This window comes from Pholcus phalangioides, unplaced genomic scaffold (assembly GCF_987345545.1).
Source record: "Pholcus phalangioides strain wild (caught in Gottingen) unplaced genomic scaffold, Ppha-v1.0 ptg000040l_1, whole genome shotgun sequence".
NCBI lineage: Eukaryota > Metazoa > Arthropoda > Arachnida > Araneae > Pholcidae > Pholcus > Pholcus phalangioides.
In genome coordinates, this window is record NW_028301626.1 from 5,704,595 (window position 1) to 5,725,565 (window position 20,971).

At 37.7% G+C, this 20,971-nt stretch overlaps 1 protein-coding gene across 1 annotated transcript in view; it reads left to right on the top strand.

The window, feature by feature from the left end:
- Positions 1–20,709, top strand: part of LOC149065323 (cyanocobalamin reductase / alkylcobalamin dealkylase-like) — a 32,753-nt gene extending 12,044 nt beyond the window's left edge. The window contains exons 2-4 of the mRNA XM_089254232.1: positions 5,965–6,162; positions 6,953–7,129; positions 17,425–20,709. Coding sequence (XP_089110358.1) covers positions 5,965–6,162; positions 6,953–7,129; positions 17,425–17,736 — 687 coding nt within the window. The 3' untranslated portion in view covers positions 17,737–20,709. The remainder of the gene's footprint in view (positions 1–5,964; positions 6,163–6,952; positions 7,130–17,424) is intronic.
- Positions 20,710–20,971: the final 262 nt, after the last annotated feature.

The window sequence follows — 20,971 nt, forward strand, 5'->3', positions numbered from 1 at the left end:
TACTCTTGAGCAAACCATTCGGGAAAGTTTTCTAATTGCTGTCATAACTATTATTACATTTTCAATTAAATTAGTAGTTTATATGATGCTGTTGAATTTTTCCAGCAGTGGTGGAATTAAGTGAAGAGGTTAATGTGAATGAGTGTGGATATTAATTAAATCATGTAATGGTAACTGGTATTGGTTTTAAAATATATCTGTTGCAAAGAGTAATTAGATTTCACTTTTTTTTTTTTTTTTTGTCACGCTTAACTTTTTCTGAATTTAAATCTAACCATTTTCGTATTAGTGGAACCTTGTAAGACATTTAATTTCCCCCCCCCCCCCACTATTCATTGTAAGTAACCTAAATTTCTTCAACTGCTTATATATATATGTGTGCATTGATATAAACCATCTGGTGTACTCTTTTTACAACAGATAGGTGTGTAAAGAAGTTGATTACATCATATATTTCATGGTGGTGTCTGTTATTATTGAATGATATAGGTACCCATGATACTCTTATTGCGCAGAACATTAAAATATATCTAGCGAGCAAAATAGAGAAAATGTAAGGACTAAATTATCATGTAATTTGACAATGCTAGCTGATATGATGCTTAAGAAACTCTAGTAACTTGTCTTTAGCTGAACTTAGTTATTCCTGCTTTTGCACTAAGATATGGCATATTTACTAACATTTATAATGCAATGGTTTTCCAATTGAAGCTGTATCCAAACGTGCAAAAAAAAATGCTTTAGGTGTCACGTCCTATCAGCTCTGCCGTGGTTGAAAATACACTTCAAAACTCTGTGAATTTAAACACCCTGAGCTAAGAAATTTTTACGTGAGAATGAATGAGTTTAATTAGTGTATTAAAAACAGATGCTTTGTGAGAGAATTTTTATATGGAATTAAATTTTGGGCACATCAGAAAATTTAAAATATCAAAAAATAGATATTTCTCTTCAGTATAATGATAATTCTGAATATAAAACCCTTCAATTTACATGAAATTGAGTGTTTTGTTATTTAACATAGCTATCAGGTTAACAAAAACTATTTCACATCATTGACAGTTAGTTTCTGAGGTCAAAAATCTAACCTCTGATGTGCTGCTATACATATTTTGAATAAACAGCTCTATTCCACTTAGCAAATTGAACACAAGTAATGATTACAGCTTAGATAAATAAACCATAAAATCTTATGCTCCAGACCATGTTGAAAAATTCAAAATTGCAAATTACAATTAATATTTTGTTTTAATTATTGTAATAAATTAATTTTCTGAAAAAACATTGTGATATGCAAAAAAATAAGTTTTTCATCATGTTATATACCTATTACACCTTAGAACATTATCAAAATGTATTCATTTAGGTTTTTGACGGTTTAAACCAGTTTTTGTCAAAAACTGTCTCTTAGATTTGACATTGTCATGAGCATGACTTAAGAAAAGCATAGAAAAATTTAATGAAGTGTTGAACACATACCATGCATATTTATTCCGGCTGGAATTAGTAAGCACTATTCATTTATCCCTTTTCCCTAACTTCGAAAAACAAACAATTACTGTTTCAGAGATAGCTTTTTAACTTTTCAGAAACAAAAGCCAAAACTGAATATTTCCCAGAACCAAAAATGTGTGTGACATTAAATAACAAGTGAAAGAGTTTGCAATTGGTTATAGAAAAAATTATAGAAGTTATTTAACAGATAATTATTGTAATGAATTACATAAAAACTAAATTTTCTAACAGATAAAAAAACTAAGTGGGCACTGGCGCGTAAGTCATTGTATACGTATTTTGGAATCTTTTAGAAAGGTTGAAAACCACTGATGTGAAACAGCAAACTACATATAGCTGCTCTTTCTTCTTTGATACAAAACCGAAGCGTATTTTTAATACGCTTAGCACGAAACTATTTTACAGCTTGAACAATTTTTTTTTTCCAAAAAATCAGGTGAGATCAAAGTTGGGTCAGGTGAAATGGACCACAAAATTATATTTTATATGTTCTAGGCCTCTCTTTTTGTCAAAAAAAATTTCAAAATTGCAAATTACAACCAATATCTTGTTTTGAGCATTGCAATAAATTAAATGTTAAAAATGAAACACACAATGTACAAGGAAATGCTTCATCATATCGCATACAAATTATGTTCAAAAACATTATTCAGAAGCATTCACATTTAAGTATATTCACACCATTTAAACCAGTTTTTTGTTAATCATGTCAAAAACTAATTTTTTTATGTCAAAACCCAGTCCTGATTAGAATAGTTCAAAAATATCATTGTTTGACAATGTAACTGTTTCATTGTTTAGGAATGTGCAGGTACTTTTCAACATCTAAATATTAAAAACACGTACTGAATATTTCACTCCCCAAAATCCAACGGTTAACAATCGTCCTCTATTGACTTACCAAAAAGTAGAAACCATGTGTACTTTTTTGAGTCGATCATTTTTTATAGGTGATCATTAAAACTGCAAGCATTGCTAAATAGTTCAGGAATTGCTTCAAAGCATCAATGCACTCGAGAAATGTATGAATGATTTGTCATGTTGCTTCAGAGCAACACTATCGAATGAAGTGTTAATTTTTCATCTTTTGGGAAGATGTGGTAAGAGATAAGTCGAACATTTATTTCACAAATGTGTAATGACAATACTCGTTTTTATTACACCAAGAGATAGACATGTAGACATTTTTTCCCTAACTTAATTTCAGAACTTTATGATAGCGATGCATAAGTTTTGAAGTGGCAAATGGGAATGACATTTTAAGAAAACATTGACGATTGATTTAAATAGTGTATATAAAATATCCACATGTATTTCAGCATTTATAAATGATAATGCAATCTCCTGTTGGTGCAGATTTTTTTACTGCTTATGTAGCTGATCTCATTCATGTACTTCCACGTTATGTAATAAAATGTTTGCCATACTTTCTATGATTGTATTTTCTATTGTCAATCTAATCAATTATTTCTATTAGTACATGGTCTGGGGCAATTTCATAGTGTAGAAGAAATGAAATAATGATGGGATTCATCTTTGTGGGGAAAGGGGGTGTTTGATGTATCGATTTTGCTTCAAGAAATTCTCTTTCCCCCATCCCCCTTGGGATTTCATTGTAATTATATTAAACGTGAAGAATATCGTTTACTTTCAAGAACAGGATTTCTTTTTTATAAGGATGAGTTATATGGCCAGCACGTGGCAAGATCAAATTATCTTCCTGAGGTAAAAAATTTTAAAGATTGCATCTGTGAACGTATTTACTTTTTTTTCTTCACAAAAATCAAAATTTTTGGTTGGTAGTTCTGAATTCCATAGTTTTAAATTTTTTTCACCTAATTTTTATCATTCCACTTACTTTGGAATATATATTCGTTGACATTTATTCTGGATCCAACCGCGATTTTCTTTTCATCCTTGAATACCGGTGGTAAAGAAATTGCGAAATTATATCAACCTCTCATGCAATGTTGAGAGGTTAAGAGCAAAGCTGTCTATATATAATAGTTGGATATTATAGTAGCAGGAAGGGGAAAATCAGCGCTGTCAATCAACGTTAATGTGGGCGTGTCTGGAGCGCCGTTCGAATTCCGCCCTTTCCCCCGAGATGGCGCTCGAGTCAAATCGGCTTCTCTTTGTGATGCACGGTGGGAACGCTTATTATTGATACGCTTTGGTATTTACTCTTTCAGGGGGGGGGGCACAAAAAACAAAGTCAGCCCTGGGGCCTCAAGAAGTCACACAATGGCCATGCCTGGCAAGTTTACAAACTATTAGTGAACAGAAGTTAGTAAGGAACTAGTTTGGTGGGTCAGAAAAACTAACCTAGAGAGCAAGGGACTAATCCAGTGAGCGACAAAAAAAAAAGTTAGAATGTGTACCATTATGTTTGGACCAAAGGAGTAACCACCAGGCAGCTAGGAACTAGGTTGTTGAGTCGGCAAAAGAGTGACCTAGAGAACAAGAGATCAGATCAGTGAGTGACAATGATTTATAGTGCAAAGGGTTGTGTCAGTGAATGATCAAAAGGGTGACCTAGAGCATATGCAATCATGTGAATGACAAAATGAGTGATCTGGAGCATCTGCAATAATGAATTACCAAAAGATTGATCTAGAGCATGTGCAATAATGTGAGTGGTCAAAAGAGTGGCCTAGAGCATGTGTAATGATTTTAGTGGCCAAATAGTGGACTACAGCATGTAAGTGACCAAAAGAGTAGTCTAGAGGATGTGTAATCATGTGAGTGACCAAAAGAGTGGCCTAGAGCATGTACAATAATCTGAGGGGTCAAGAGAGTGGACTACTGCATGTGCGATCATGTGAGTGACCTAGAGAGCGATACACCAGGTCACTGAATTACCAAAAAATTGCTCACATGCTTGCATACCTTTTTAGCTATCTAGAGAGCAAGGGACCAAATCAGAGCGAGGGACCGAAGGAAGAACCTTAAGCATGTACAAATATGTTACTTACAAGAACAAAATATGTAACCATGTCAGTGGCAAAAAGAGTGGTCCAGATATACCTGGCTTCTTGATGTGAGCAACCAAGAAAACGTGTAAGCAGTGGTGTGCCACTGTGGTGGTCGAGTGGTTATAGTGACAGACTTGCGATGCGAGGATCCGGGTTCGAACCCCACAGTGGTGGTCGGCTGAAGTTGGTTTTCTGTGGTTCCCAACTTCAAGGCGCAAATGCGAGCCGATCTCCCCGTTAAAAAGTCTCGCCACAGAGAGCAACAGTCCTGCAACGATAAATCATTCAATCATAACACTTCACTCATAGTTAGAAAAACTTGTGGCAGATGGCAGCACTACACATAACAAGCATTACAGAGAAACAACAAAACTTCACGTCAGGTTTCACTATACGTACACGCACATTCCCGCATGTACCGATTCATTGGGGGGTTCCGCGGGGGGGGGGGTGTGGGCGGGGTGCATGTGTGGTGTAGCAGTAGTTGGTAGGGCTCGGGGATCCATGATGTTCTTAAGTCAGCCACCTCATTGGGCAATTTGCCTGTTGTGGCGTTGTATTTGTATTTGTCATAGCCGGGGTTGAAGTGGGTGTTCACCCATCCTCAGTATTTTGTCGCACCAGTCTGAGCATCCACAAATCAAAATCTCCAGCATAATGATCAAGCTGAACACCCACAGGTCTAAAATATTTCTGATGCTTCTGTGCATAAGAATGTGACTCGGAGACGAGCATATTTACAGGGGTGGGGAGCTAAGTGCAGAAAGTTTAGTGCATGGTTCCCCCAGATCCTGGAGACATGGCCCATAGGCACCAATCCAGGATTTTATAAATTCATTGTATAAAATGAAAACAGTTTATAATCTGAATTATCGTTGACTGTTTTGATGCATGCCCCCCCCCCCTCCGTAAAAGTAGGCGGACAGGGCCCCACATCCATTGTCATTTTTTTGTTTTCTCATGCTATGAATTCACTATTGAAGAACCAGTGAAAAGCCTGACTTGGAAGCCACCAACGCAACGCCTAGGAACCCTACTCCAGAATGGGGGTCTCAAGTGTATAGGGAGGCTTATTGAATAATGAGATTATATAGGTGTACCAGTGCCATCTTAATGCATGGGCCCACCCAGGTACGTCTCAAAGCCTCAAGAGAAAAAAAGGCCTTGCAAAACTGAGATCTGGTTGAAATTTTTGAAAGTAAGCATGTAAATTTGTAGGCAAGCCAGGTAGGGCTTCAGAAAAATAACTTGGCCCGAGGGCCCATGGTGCACTTAAGATGACCCTGAGGCCTACTATGATTTTCAAGAGTGAGTATAGGTATGAAGGTATTCTCAGCTAGGTAAGGGGCCAGTACATCACTTTGAGCAGGGCGCCGCCTTCCCCATGATGCTATTTAACAATTTTTTCCTATGAAGCCACCCACCTATGATTTAAAAAATAAAAATCCATACTTTGTATGTTTTTCCCCCTTAGATTGGCTGGTACAACTCCTGCGTGCAACCGATATTCCATATGAAGTACGACGATGATTCCTTGGCCATTCTAGTCATAAGCAAACCATCGATGTTCGAGAAAACTTTCTTACCATATCTGAGAGAAAAGTATTGCGCAAAAGTGACTCGAGATCCTATCGATGAATGTATGATATCGTGCTTCTCGTCCATGAAAGATGTGAGTTGAATATTTAGAAGTTCTCTGCTTAATCCTGTCGCACAAAGGCTGTTTCTCTCTCTCATAGGGCGCCCATATTGAAATGATTGAAAATGTTTTCATATAAATGTATCCTCTTACCCAAAGCAGGATGTTCATAAGTATCCTCACTGATTTACAAACAATTCACCGCCACAGGAAATTCACTGAAATGAAAATTCATTGACACACAATTGACTGACAGAAAAATCACAGCTGGGATAATTCACTGACAACAGTCCATCGCCAGTGAGTGAGTTACTGAATGATTGAGCAGGCGAGTGGATGTATGAGCGATTGAGTGACCGTATGAGTTGTTGAATGAGCTAACAAATAAGCTAGTGAGTGTGAGTAACTTTATAAGTGACAAAGCAAGTGAGTAGCCATATGAGTGATTTGGTCATTCCTCCCAGAATTGCTTGACTAATCACCCACCTGCTTATCCACCCACTCATTATGTCACTTTATTGTTTGCTGTGAATTACCGTGTCAGTGAATTTTCCTTTTAGTGAATTGCCCTGAGACAAATTGTCTGCAAATTTTCAGCACACAATCACTGTTTCCCTGATGCATTCCATCATCTATTTCGGGAAATATCAGTATTGACAAAGAGTGCCTTCAACTCAGCTTTCTGACAGAGTATTTTAAATCATCTGTAACAGCGAAATTCTTGTTATAAGCTGTACTGCATTTTACTATATTTCTTAATAAATATCTAACTTGTGCATTCTTAAACTCACTCCTCTCTTTCCCTCTCCCCTGTGCCAAACAGCTTTTCCCAGAATTGTCTTCCGTCGTGATAAACGACTTTGATTTGCATCCGAACAGGAGGCCCAAAATGCTGATGCAGACTGCTGCTCACGTTGCCGGTGCCGCTTATTTCTACCAGATGAAAGATCTTTGTATAGATGAAAACAACAACAGCAGTGCCATACTCAAAAGTAACAAGGTGAGTTTGACCATTTATTTTCATGCTTTGTTCAATGTTTTGAGTATTACCGTGAAATAATGACATTTTGCACATCTATAAATTATACCATTGTCTGTAAAATGTGCTCGAGAAGCCGCAAGAACCAATGCAAGCAATTCAGCCCAGGATCATTATTTTAACTTTTTCTAGGGGGGAGGGGGAAGGGCATGTACTCAACGTACGTGCGTGTGTATACATATATATGCACCATTTCTAGTGTATTTTTCAAAGCCAGGGACCCTCTGACCCCCCCCCCCCAAATGAGGGGCCTGCTTCAGCCCCCAGCAAAATCAAAATGTAATACTGTAAAATCACTGTAAATTAATTACTGTGTCAAAAATTTTTATATAGTACCGTAATTAAAATTATGGAAATCAAAGAATGAAACGAATCGAAAGTGCAACGTGCACCTATAAATAGATTTCTCGTACTGAGCTTAAAGTCCAACAACTCTGATCACCCTCTTGTGATCACATCACTTTTTATAGACCCTTCTAAACTTCGAGAAATAGATAATTCCAGCAAACTCAATTATTGCTTGTAGTTCTCGCAAAATGGCGCTTCTGGACGGGTTAGACTTTTTCCTGAATGTTCTAGAAGAATGATCTCTGTCTTCTTTTCCTTATGGCTTTGTTAACTTTAGGGCCTTCAACAAATTACACTACCGATATTTTTCGTGACACTGCCTCCTTTTTTAAAATTGTTCATCCCGACAATTCAGCCCTCATGCCAGTGAGTCGTCACTCACTGTGGTAGGGAGCCAGTCTGTTGAGATGGACCACCTTGCATTTTGACAATGAAGTCTTTTGAATCTGAATTACCGCATCATTCAGTTTCTTCACAACTCTGTAGGGTCCTTCCCATGACGTCTGGAATTTCGGGTACAGTCCTTTCCTTTGCTTTGATTTCCAGAGTCAGAAGAAATATTTTTCTTTGAAGTCGTGAGATGTGGCATTTGCATCGTAGTGGTTCTTCATCTTTTTGGAGCCAATGTTGATCCTGTTTCTGGCAATTCAATGCACATCCTTGGGAGACTTGTGGAGTTCCTTGATGTATTCTTCCAGTGGAAGAGGAGAATCTGGCAGTTGCCCAAACAGCAGGTCTCCTGGCAGCCAAAGTTCTCGTCCCATAAACATCTGCGCTGGTGAAAATCAAGTGCTCTCATGGACGGCAGTTCAGTAGGCCAACAGGAAAAGTGATAACTTCAAGTCTCAATCTTGTTTGTTCTGCGACACAAAGAGTGAAAGGTGGTTCATAATGGTCCTGTTGAATCTCAACCATCTCATCAGATTCAGGATGAAGTGCCATAGTTTGCGTCTTTTCCATTCTTATAATCTTGCACATGCGGCCAAAAACTGCTGAAGTAAAGTTTCTTGCCTGGTCAGAATGGATCAGCATGGGGACTCAGAATCAAGACACCTAATTTTGCACTAAAACTTCAGCCGCTGTCACTTTTTCTTGATCAGGAACGGGATATGCTTCTAGCCACTTGGTAAAATATTCTATCACTAAAAGTATGTACGTGTCACCATCATGAGTTCTTGGTAACAGTCAAAGGATGTCCAAGGCAATTCTCTCGAACGGCGCACCACCATTGCAGCATTGAAGGCAATCCCTTGCTGCATTTCGGAGGACCTTTGTGAGCGGGGCAGGCATCGCAACTCTTGTACCATTTTTCCACATTGGTCCTGGACTTGTCCCAGTAAAATCGGTCTCGGACCTTCTGGAGAGTCTTAGCTATGCCGAAATGGCCACCAATCATTCTCCCGTGCAACTCGTTCACGACTTCTCTCGCGCTGCCTCTGGGTAGGATGAGTTGCCACCTGAATGTGTTTCCATCCTCAGACTCCCATTTGTATTACAGTGCACCATCTCTCATCTTCAGGGAGTCCCACAGCGCCCAGTATCTTTTGTTCGTTGGACTAGAAGAGGTTGGTTGAACCAAGCTGGTCTATTCCCGTTTCATTCCTTCAAGTCCATTATTGGTCGTATGTCAGGATCTTCTAGCTGGACCTACCAGGTGTTATTTTCGCTATAAGGACAGTCATTTTTTAGACTTAATATGTTATGTCTTGCTGTAGGGGGTTCACCGGCCCATACGTTTCTTCTGCCTTAAAGCAATGGCAACCGTTTTGTGGACACATTCTTCTCGATAGAGTGTCTGCATTTAGTAAAGTGCTCCCTTACTATGCTGGATCTCTATGTTGTACTCTTGCAGTCATTGTATCCATTGAGCACACTTGACCGACTCTCTGGGTTCTTGAAGTTTAACAGCAAGCTCAATGAGGCATGGTCTTTGGGAAGGAGAAATTTTTGACTAGAGGTAGTGATGGAAATGTTCCACGACTTTGACTATTGCGAGCAGCTTTTTCCTAATGATGCAATAACTCCTCTCAGGCTTGGACAAGCTTTTGCCGAAGTAGGCAATGACGTGTTCTTTGCCATCCACTTCTTGTGATAGAACAGCCCTGATCCTGTTGTTACCTGCCTCCGAATCAAAGATTAATTGCTTCTCTGCTCGTGGAAACACCAGTATTGGAGCCAATCTTAAGGCTTGTTTCAGTGATGTATATGCACTCATCAGTCCACAAGAATAGAATTTTTTCAGTTTCAGTGAGTCGATGAAGAGGTCTCAATATTTTGGAGGCACCTTGGACAAATTTTCGGTAACATGCACAAATTCCCAGAAAGCTCAGAAGCTTGTGCACATTCTCTGGTTGCTTCCAGTCTTCCACAGCTTTGGTCTTCTCAGGATCTGGCCTTATTCCCTCTCGAGAGATAATGTGACCCAAGTAGGTGACTTTGTGTCTAAACAGACAGCACTTTGTGGAGCTCAATTTTAAATTGTAATCTCTCGTCTTCTGAAGAACTTTGCTCAAATTCTTCAGATGCTCAGAGAATGTTCTTTCAATTATTATTATGTCATCTAAGTATACAAGACACGAGTTATAACATAGTCCATGTAAAATGGTCTCCATCAGCCATTTGAAGGTAGCCGGAGCATTTCACAAGCCGAATAGCATGACCTTGAACAGTCACAATCCTTGTCCAGTCGTGAAGGCCTGTTTTTTCGATCGTCAGGGTGTATTTCCACTTGCCAGTATCCAGTCTTCAGGTCCAGGGTAGAAAATCATTGATGTCCAGAAAGCAAGTCAAGAGTGTTGTCGATTCTTGGCAGCGGATAACTGTCTTTCTTCGTGACGTTGTTTAGTCTTCTGTAGTCAACACAGAATTGGGTAGAACCATACTTCTTTCTCACCAGCATGATTGGCAACGCCCATAGACTCGTTGATGACTTGATGATGTTCACTCGCATTTCCTGTAGCAGTTTACCAACTTCTTCTTGCTTAGCCAACGGAAGTCTTCTAGGATGTTTAATTGGTGAATGGCCCCTGGTGTCGATGTGATGTTGCATCAAGCGGATTCAGCTTACATCAGCTGATGAAGTAGAAAAAAACATCTCCAAATTTTTCAATTGTCGACTAGGCACATTGTCTTTGTTGAGGATCCAGCTGGGCATCTCCTATCAAACAAAATTTTGGCATCTTCTGGTTGATTTCTGGATGAATCACAAACAACACACATGACGGAAACTCAAGTAGCAATCTCTTCTCCCTTCCAAACCTCCTTCGACTTGTCGCTGATATTGACTAATCTCACAGGGACAACACCCTTTGATGAATCCACCAGAGTGATAGCAATCAATGGGCCGTTCTTGTTTTCGCTGGGGAAATCCACCTTTCTCATAGCACCTCGAGCAGACCAGGGGCTTTTCTTTTTTATTTTCATTGTCGTTTCTGGCACTTTTCAGGAGTTCTTTCAACTCTCTGATGATGTGCAACGTGGCGTCCTCCGCAATAGCACCCCAGATCACTCATCGCTCTCTTCTTGTAGCTTGATGAGCTGCTTCAAACTCCATGGCGTAGACGTGGCCACTCTTGACATCCTCGTATTTCCCCAGATGCAATGCCTGCTGGTGCAACCATTCAAAGCACTTGCAGATTCTATTTTTATCCTTCAAGTCATTTGACAGCAAAGGAACTGACTCGCAGTCATATTTCAAACTAAGACATTTATTCAAATTCTCAAAAACACAATTACAAAAACTTAGTAGAAACATGACGTTAACATTAATGAAACTTTAGTATAATATAAAAATAGAACATGAACATATCACAAAACAACTGTTGCACTGGTTACTGTTGCACTTATCTGATGGTGGGTCCGGAATTTCAGCACATGACTAGATGAGAACCACTGTCCATGCGATTTCCAATATCCAAGTTTCCTATGGTCAGCTTTGGAGGGATTAAGCCAATGTAGACTAATACATGACGTTTGTCCAATTAGAATAAACTTCGTATTGAAACATTTTTTATGGATGTGAACATGTTTCACTGGTCGTTGTGCTTCCTCACACCAAGGTACTCTATACGTAATGTGCACAGCATCAGAGCCAGTAGAAGTCCAGTCAATGAAACCCGTCAGGAACATGATGCAAGAACATAGATAAGATGTTAGTCATCAGATGCAAGTTCCCAGCTCACCAACGGATGCTATCTAGAGGAGGATTAGCATAAGAATCCAATGAAGCACAGACATAGAGGATTGTCATAGTTGATCAATCCAAATGATATGGTTGAGGATATCAACTGCATCATCATCAAGGAAATTAAAAGTCGAGATTTTCCATCATCACATGGTACGTTTTGTGGAAGGGCTCACGGCTCAAGGGAAGTCACGGCTCACATGAGAGAATTAGTATTAATTCATCATAAAAAAGCCTGTACCTGCCAAGACTCAACACAAATTTAGTAAGACATTTTGAGATATTATTTCAAGCCAAGAGCCGGATGAGATTCGTCACATATCTTCTGATATGTAAAACACTAAAGCACTTGTTGTGAGCACTGCCTGTACCCATCATCAAAAGAATAACCCCTTACGTCAAGTTTGCCATATGAATGCTTGAAATCAGGATGATTTCAATCCTTCAATACAATTTGTACAGGGTATTTCATTCGAACGTTGATCAAGTGGTCACAAGCATCAAGCTTTCTGGGTGCTTAAGCACAGTTATTCACGGCACCGATTATGTTATGGTGAAAAGTTACTGAGTACTATTTAAATTGACAGTACCCCACGAAAGAAAACTTTTGGCCTGGTGATCATATTAGTTGGGAATACAATTTTGAGTTGTTACCTCGCCTGCAACAACCCTTTGTGTGTCGGTGAGTAATTCTCCTGAATGAATAGGCCTATGCACTAGAGCATTTTAACCCAAACAATTAAGTCACAAAAAAACGAAAAGAATATGTCAACACACAGAGGTCTAAGTTACTTTCGGTTATTTAATTCTAAGAAATTCTTTCTTTTTTTTTTTTGTTTCACAAGATTAGACACACACACACAAAAAAAATATATATTTTTTCAACTTCAAAAGTGTTTCAACTAATAGCAGAATCAAAACATAAACAAACAAAATTTCAGTCCTTCTCAAAACCAAACATATTCATAAGATAAACACAAAAAAAATATATTTCTGACCCCTTAATTTTTTTCTTTGGTATTAACGCAACATATTTGGGTGCCTAAAAACTATCGATTTGCCTGACCTCTCGAAATACAAAATTGGAAAAAGGAAATTTTTACTCGCATTCACCCATTGCAAGTCAGATTCCTGAGAAACGGATTTTTCAAGGGAAGAGTTCATCAACTGAACACTCAGTGTGGATAGACAGATATGACCGTTGACCGCTCAGAGAGACCATCTTGGGTGAGCTCTTTCCCAAAAGACAGTTCGTGACAGTTCATTTCAATTTAAGTCATCCTTTGACGGGCGAATCTGCTTGGTCATCAGACACTTGACTTGAAAGATTAATGTCCACTGTACCTGCTGAGGCGACAGTCCATGCACATGCTTTTCAAAGTCGGAGCACCACCAAAAGTTCTACAGTTGTACTACCACTCGGGGTAGTGTGGACATGGACAAAGTAGCATCCTTGGACTGGACTGCAAGAGACTGCTGCTGGGCTTCATCTCTTTGGCATGACTGTTAGTTGCTCCTTGGTTCCTCCATACTGTGCGAAGGTGACAGGTAAACCTTCTTCCTGGTTCATTACCGCTTGGGGCAGTGTGGACATCACTGACGACTTAATAGACTCTGCATACTGGCTTGTAGTTTTTTTCTGAACTTACATCTTCAAGAAATCCTTCTCACGTTACAACTTTTGGCAGTTCAGAACTAGTAGGGGTTTGAGTGACTTGGGACTATAAGTTTCGGGGGATCTTCAAGTTTCGTGGGGGAACTGTTATTCGCGAGGGTCCTGCACTTTACTGTGCAACTGATCCCGATGAACTGCACGCCTCCAAAGTTTTCCAGTGATAATATGAAAATTGAGTGATGGGCGGAGCTTGAGAAAGCGCACCCTTTAATTAGTCGTGCAAATTGCGTCATCTAAACTTTTATCCAATTGTATCACAACCAAAACTAAAACATGAAACCAAAAGAAAAACACCACAGGGTCGATCCGACAAAATGAAAAGACTGCAACAAAGATTTTAATGACAACAATAATTTTCAATATAAGATTTCCGGATTAAATGCATAAATATTCATCAAAATCAAAAAAACATCAACAACATTGTGCGGGAAAAAAGATTAGCTTTCCAACGATATGCTACATCATATATAAATATTCTTGTTTTGCGACACGCCAACAAATTTAAATCTAGACAAAGGAAATTCTTAAAAAAATTCAAATTCAACACTTTCTCGATGACAGAGAATAATTTCAATCATATAACATTATTTCAAAGTTTCTCTCCCTCACAATATTTTACAACACAAGTTTTTTTTTAATTTAAGCATCGGAAACAGTGGAGAGAAAAGGGGGAAAAAAATTAAATTTTAAAATTGAAAGACACACGGTCTCAAAATTATTTAACTCTTGATTAACAAAAATATTTGCTTCCCTTATTTTATTTTATTTATTTTATTTTTTTTTAAAAAAACATAGACTCAGAATATGTTGAAGGCGAAAAATCAGCTTTTCAAGAATAAAAAAAAATATTCAACAGGTTACGAACAACGAGAGAGAAAGAAACAAAAAAGAAAAGGAATCTTATCTTCCTTTTACACGTACCAGAAGAGTTCGTGCGGGAACAAGAAAACTGACTCATCAATATGGTGATGATATCTTCGATTATCTGTGAATCATTAGGTGTCTCTCTCACAAAGGAAAGAGTATATTATTCAAAAGAACACACATTTTCTCGTTCAATTTAACTCTGAATTTCCCAAAATTTTACAGGAAGAAGAATCAGAAAAATTCAAGGAATTTGTTGTTAAGCTCAAAAGATTGAGATGTCAAAGCAAAGCATTCAATATTTAGGATTTCCCGACAAACACATACAGTGTGATGCGTAAAGAGTGTGCGTCCACTCTACACAAACGATCGGTGGTTCAGATCTTGGACGTTTTATGAATATCGGACGGAATGATAACACAAGAAAAAAAATATATAGACAACCACAAGATTCATCTCAGCCTTCCACAATAAAATAAAGACAGAAGCTCAATAATTATTCACACAACAAACACAATTATATCTACATTTAGCAAATTTCACTTATTTGACATGACTATTCTAGGTTAAAAATATGTCAGGCTTATTTGTCAAACGGGGGGAAGTGTCTCACGACTTTTCCCACCGTGACAATTGTGAGCAATGAGTTGAAGACGCCTGATCTATAGTCATATGTGATTAATCTGATTATTCTTTTCTGAAGGTAAATTAATGAGTAATATGTAGTCGGAACCCCAAACTGATAATTCATACAGCAGGTGAGAATGAAATAAGTAATACAAGACCAATAGAAACTATGAGCTTATATATGGTTTGAGATTGTCAAATCTGTGGAATGTAAATATTAAATGTCTATATAATGTATATATACCAGAGTTTACAATGAACATGGTTTATATGTGCTTTAATGTTATCACTGTCATTTAAATTTTTTTTAAAATCTCCAAATCGTGAACCAAGTATTTTATGACAATGCGGCCATAACCTGTTGAGAAATCATGAAAGTGGCCCACAACGGGTCCCGAAATTACTTCAATGGCTTTTTAAAAGCCATTGAAGTAATTTCGGGAACTTTTTCAAAAAAGTTTTTTAATAGGGTCAGGTGGGGTAAAATGGTCATAAAAAGAGGTGTTTTCATCTTTGAAGAGGTATAACCATATGACTTTTTCAAAAATAGGATATATTTTTGCTGATATTTTACATTACATCCTTAGAGAGTATATTAGCACATTTTTCAAAAATATTTTTTGAGTGTAACAGTTTTTTTTCTGCATTTTTTTAGACCTCACTTTTATGACCACTTTACCCCATGGGGTGGGGTAAAGTGGTCATAAAAGTGAGGTCTAAAAAAATTCTTTCCACCCCATGGGGTGGGGCAAAGTGAGTAGTGCATGGGGGTAAAATGGTCATACCAAATAATAATGAAATTTTAGGAAAATAATCAGTGGGCATTGAAATTTTATTTAACACATTTATCAAACAATCATTTTATACTTTTAAATTTACAACTTTTAATGTACTCTATGGTTATAAATCTTGGCTTCATTAGGATCTTCAAATACAACTGATCTCTTATTTCATCTATGGCCTTATTTTCTGGAAAGGCATAAAAATTCATTATTTAGGCTCTTTCAAGATATTCAACAGATAATAAATCCTTATTAATCACTTGTCTGATAATTTGCATTATTGGTTTTTTTCTCTTCATAATAAACCAGCACCCCACGCACACAGCCTTCTGACATCTTTCATAAAGTTTGAATAGTTATAGATTTGCCTCAGATCTTCAAGAAATTTTTTCTTTGGCTATGAGAGTTTAATGCAATTTTTGCATATTTATTTTGTGGCAGTCAAAGTTCAACTATTTCCTTAATTAAGGTTTCTCCTATTCTATCCTGAACATGTTTTCATTTTGCCCTTTCGTTTGCAGCTAAGATTAACGAGGGCAAGGTAGTCAGTATATGGCTCGTTTCAAGTCTCTCATCAGACACAACACTGATATTAGCTAATTCTGACACTTTCTAAGTTCAAGTCAGCCACTCATGAAGTTGATTCTGTATCTTTACTTCCCTTGGTTGTGAATTGTGAAAGTTCAACATCTACAAAAGGGGTGGGGGGTTGTTCACATTGAGCAAGAGATTTCAAGCCTTCAATACTAGTCTCCTTTGCATGGTAACCATGATTTTCTTCTAGAATCCTTTTGTCTTGACTTGTTAATGATCCATCTTCCTTAAGTCGTATGGAATCTTTAACTCATGTTCTTGCAGCTCACATGATACTCTAATGCTCTTTCCAACAGCTAACAATACTAATGGAAGAATGTCAGAGTACTCTTGTATATTCTTTTCACATATAGGTTCAAACACTTACTTTCCAAGTGCATGTTTGCTCTGGAAAAGAAAAAAATTGAACTACATTAAGTAAAAAGTAAATTAAGTAAAAAAACTCTCACAACTTCAATTATATGTTAGGCAAAATAGCTCCTAGCAACTAAGTGTTAGTTAAGCCTAATGCTATGACCACTTTACCCCACATTGTTTAAATTACTGTAAAATATGAAATATAATGATTACAACTTACCAGTGCATGGAATAGTGTTCTTGAGGTACTTCTGGAGTGTCCTGTACAGCCAATCTATAAAAAGTTTTAGCAACTAAAATGGTAGAGAGAAGTTATTCAGGCACTCAAAAAATGGAATCCGAGCTTCAACAACAAAAAAAATTTTCATTTCCATTAAAATGTTGCTTGGCATTATATTATAGGTGAAAAACTTTGCTACTAGCAAGTGAAAGTTAAAACAGAAATTTGGTAGTAATATCAGTTGAAATTCTTAAGTTATGCCATTTTATTTTCAGTATGACCATTTTACCCCACCTGACCACTTTACCCCACTTGACCCTAAGGTTTATCATCTTTGATATACAGTTATCATCATACAACAGAAGAGTATTCAACAATGAAACTTTTTCTGCATGCACAAAAATAACTCATGAATTCGCCCCTCCCTCAAGTTGGTATGTTTTCTGCTTAAAATTTTTGAATTGTAATACTCTTTGCAGACAGGATGCCACTTTTATTTAATAGAATTGCTTCAGTCATCAGGAATATCTTGTTTCTTGACGTGTTAATGTAGAAATTTCGTTAATGTGATAGTTGATATTTACTTAACATATATTTATTTTCGAGGTCTATGGCGTCTGTATCCATCCGAAATATGGTGGCTGGTTTGCTATACGTGGCGTCATAATATTTCCAAACATCACCTGTCCAAGCCTTAAGAGGAGATACCCGAGAGATGTGGTTTCCACTCCAGAGAAGAAGCTGGAGCTTCTTGAGAAGTACAATCATCACTGGGAAGATGGACAGTTCAGGGACATTATACCAGTCTCTCAGAAATACTCAGATGCTGCCATAAAATACTTCTCGGCACTGCCAAAAGACCGTTTCAGGTTATTAGAAGAATTCTTGCATACAGAAATGTTCCAGCTAGTCTCATAGTTTTATATATTTTGAGGTTGTTTACTTGTTATTTTGTTATGTTATTATTTAGTTCCCATGAATTGGTCTTGAAAGAGTATAGATGAACGCTCACTGAAGAACTGTATGTACTTAACTTGTGTTATTGCTCAGGTAGGGGTATGAACACCTGGTGTTTGCAAAGATTCATCCTTTGGTAGCATTCACATATTATATGGAATGTGCCTCAACTAATTTTGAAAAATACAGTAAGTCCCACAATTACATGTTTCAATTAGTTACACAATAGTGGTTGTCAGATGTTTAAGTTAGTCTGAGCATAGTTTCGAAGAATGTATAAGACCTGTTCAATTTGGGCCCTGGGCAAACACTAATTTTAAGGAGCCCACATGTATAGTGTTGCAAGCCAATAATATATATATATATAGCATTCTTTGAGTTAGAGGCATATGCAAAGGTAGAGGGGCGTGTTGGGCCCGTGCCCTAACCCCAAAGATAATCAAAAACTAAAAATAATTGATTATATTTTTTTTTTTAATCAAAACATTAAAAAAAAGTCAATTTCGGCATCCAAATGGGTCACAAAAATTTGGAGACCCTGTGCACATGTCCTGTTTCCCCATGTGCCATACTTTCTTCTAGTCCCCTGTGTATCATTTCGAAAGGTTTTCTCTGTATATTCATGTTTTGGAACATTTCAACGAAGAAATTCTCAAAATTTGTGATAGGCCTATTGTGAGGTTAACTCACCCCACTAGTTCGTTTGATTTGCAATAATTAAATCAAAGAATTGGCACAAACGAATGTAGGATATCATAAATTTATATATTCTTCTTAATTGCCATATTGTTAACACTTTTTAGATAATCATTACATATGCACAGTATAAGTATTCCTTTTCCTTCTGCGGACCTCCAAGTCCATTACCTTTCACTTCGGTCCCACAAGTTGCTCTTCTTTCCTTTTCTTTTTCTTTTCTATCTCTCTCCAACCCAAGCGTCTCATTTTCTTCACAACCCTCTTGGGTTTTTTCCTCCTTTTCTTTTGTTCGTCTGCTTCTGTTTGTCTTTTCCCTCATATTGGTGGGAGAACTTTGTAATGTAGGGGTCATAATGTCACACACCTCCTCGCCTAGATGAATGTTCATCTTCAGTGGATGCCTTGAATTCTCTCAACTTATTAGCATGAAAATTCCTCTGATCCCCATTGGGCCTTTCAACAACGTAACTATTTTGCTCGACCTTCCCCAAAGTTGTTACAGGACCTTGTCATCTGACAAAAAGTTAATTGGTAGAATCCATAGACAGAACTATTTTATGATCCCCTTCTTTAAATTGAGCCTAGTCCTCCTGTTATGGTAATTTACATATTTTTTTTTATTTTTCTCGGCATTAATATGAGCATTTTCAGCTGTTTCCTCTAATCTGGATCTAAGTTCTATTAAATATTCACTTGCACTTTTAGTAGTTCCCAATGATATTAATAATTCATTGATCATAACATTTTTCAATAAATTTAACATTCCTCTGAGTTTTTGCTCAAACATTATTTCGAAAGGTGCATATCCAATAGTGCTGTTGGGCACCTCGTTATATGCCCATACACAGAATGGAATGCATTGATCCTAATCCTTTGGTTTCTTCCTCAATTCGAAATGTATCATATTTTTCAGTCTGATTGTATCTCTCAACCAATTCCAATTATAATAACGACGCAGCCGAAACACGGGAAGAACCACTCTTTTTGTGCTAGGTGCATTTTCTTTAATTAATGTATATATGTTAATTATGTACACTTATTACATCGTATGTATAATTTGGTTAGCCAGCTCTTCACATGAACTACTTACATCCTCTCGTTTGTACGTTCCCTCCTAGAATGTCTCTCTTCTTTTCACCTCCTCTCCTTGTCCACCTCTCTCTCTCCTCGGCTCCTGGTATGCAGCTGTCCAGTCCCCTTATCTGACCCTTGACCTTTCACAAGCTTTCGTCGTGGAAGGTCATCACGGATCTCACATGCCCGAACACAAGTAAAAACTCTGCCTTCATGGTTGAGTTTTTCTTTCCTCTCCTTGCGCTGTTGTTTTCACCGTAGGATACAATGGACTTGCCAGGACTCGGACCCTCGGACACTCTTTGTTTATGCTGACATACGTATTTCTCACATCGAGATGGTGTAGAGATGGAGAAAGAGCCCTGGTGAGTATGCTTCTTCACCCCCTTTTATGACGGGATAGCCTTCTCTCATTATAGACTCTCCTCATCTTCTCTTTCTTCAAATGCAACAGTTTCCCAACCAGCTGGGAGAATGGGTGTTTCTTTTCCCTTGTTTTTTCCCACGCACACACAACACTGGACCCTTTTCTTGGAGTAATAACAGAGTGAAGTGAACAGTTTCCCTCACCCCAAGAAAGCTGGATACTGCATGTATCAAATAATAATACTAATAAAAGAAACATTTACTATATTCTAATGATCTACTTATAATTAATATAAAAAAATTATCATAACTAGACTTATTTACAAAAAAAAAGATTTACTATTTTACAATTTAATCCCAATCTTCTCTACTTAACCTCGATAGAGCATCAGCTCCCAAATGCGGTGCTCCTGCTTTGTGAGTGATCTTTAAATTCCATCTTTGTAGGGCTAAGGACCACCGTAACAATTTTGGACTTTTTGGAGTCGTTTCGGTTAAGTATTTCAAAGGGTTGTGATCCGTTATAATCTCCACTTTCAGGCCATGGATCCATTTTTCAAACTTTCTCAACCCAAATAATACGGCCCAAGCTTCTTTCTCTATACTGGCCCATCTCTTTTGGGTGTTGTTCAGCTTCTGGCTCGCGAAAGCGATAGGCTGGTATCTGCCTTTAACCCCTTGAGTTAAGCAACAACCTACTGCTAAGTCAGATGCGTCAGTGTGTAGCTGAAACAGCAATTCTAAATTTGGTGTTGCCAGCCTGGTCACTTTACACAGCCGTTCTTTAAGTTTCTCGAAAGCCGCATCTGCCTCTTTATCCCACGGGATGGGATTTGAAATATTGGATTTTGTCAGGGGAATCGATAACTCTGCAAAATTTTGTATGTAATTTCTATAGAATCCCATAAGCCCAAGCACTGATCTAACGTCCTTCTTAGTGACTGGTTTCTTTAGTTCTCTTATAGCCGCAATTTTTTCTTCATCTGGAGCGTGATTACCCCCACCTATCTTATGTCCCAAGTATTTCAGTTCCTTCTGAGCAAACTTACATTTCTCT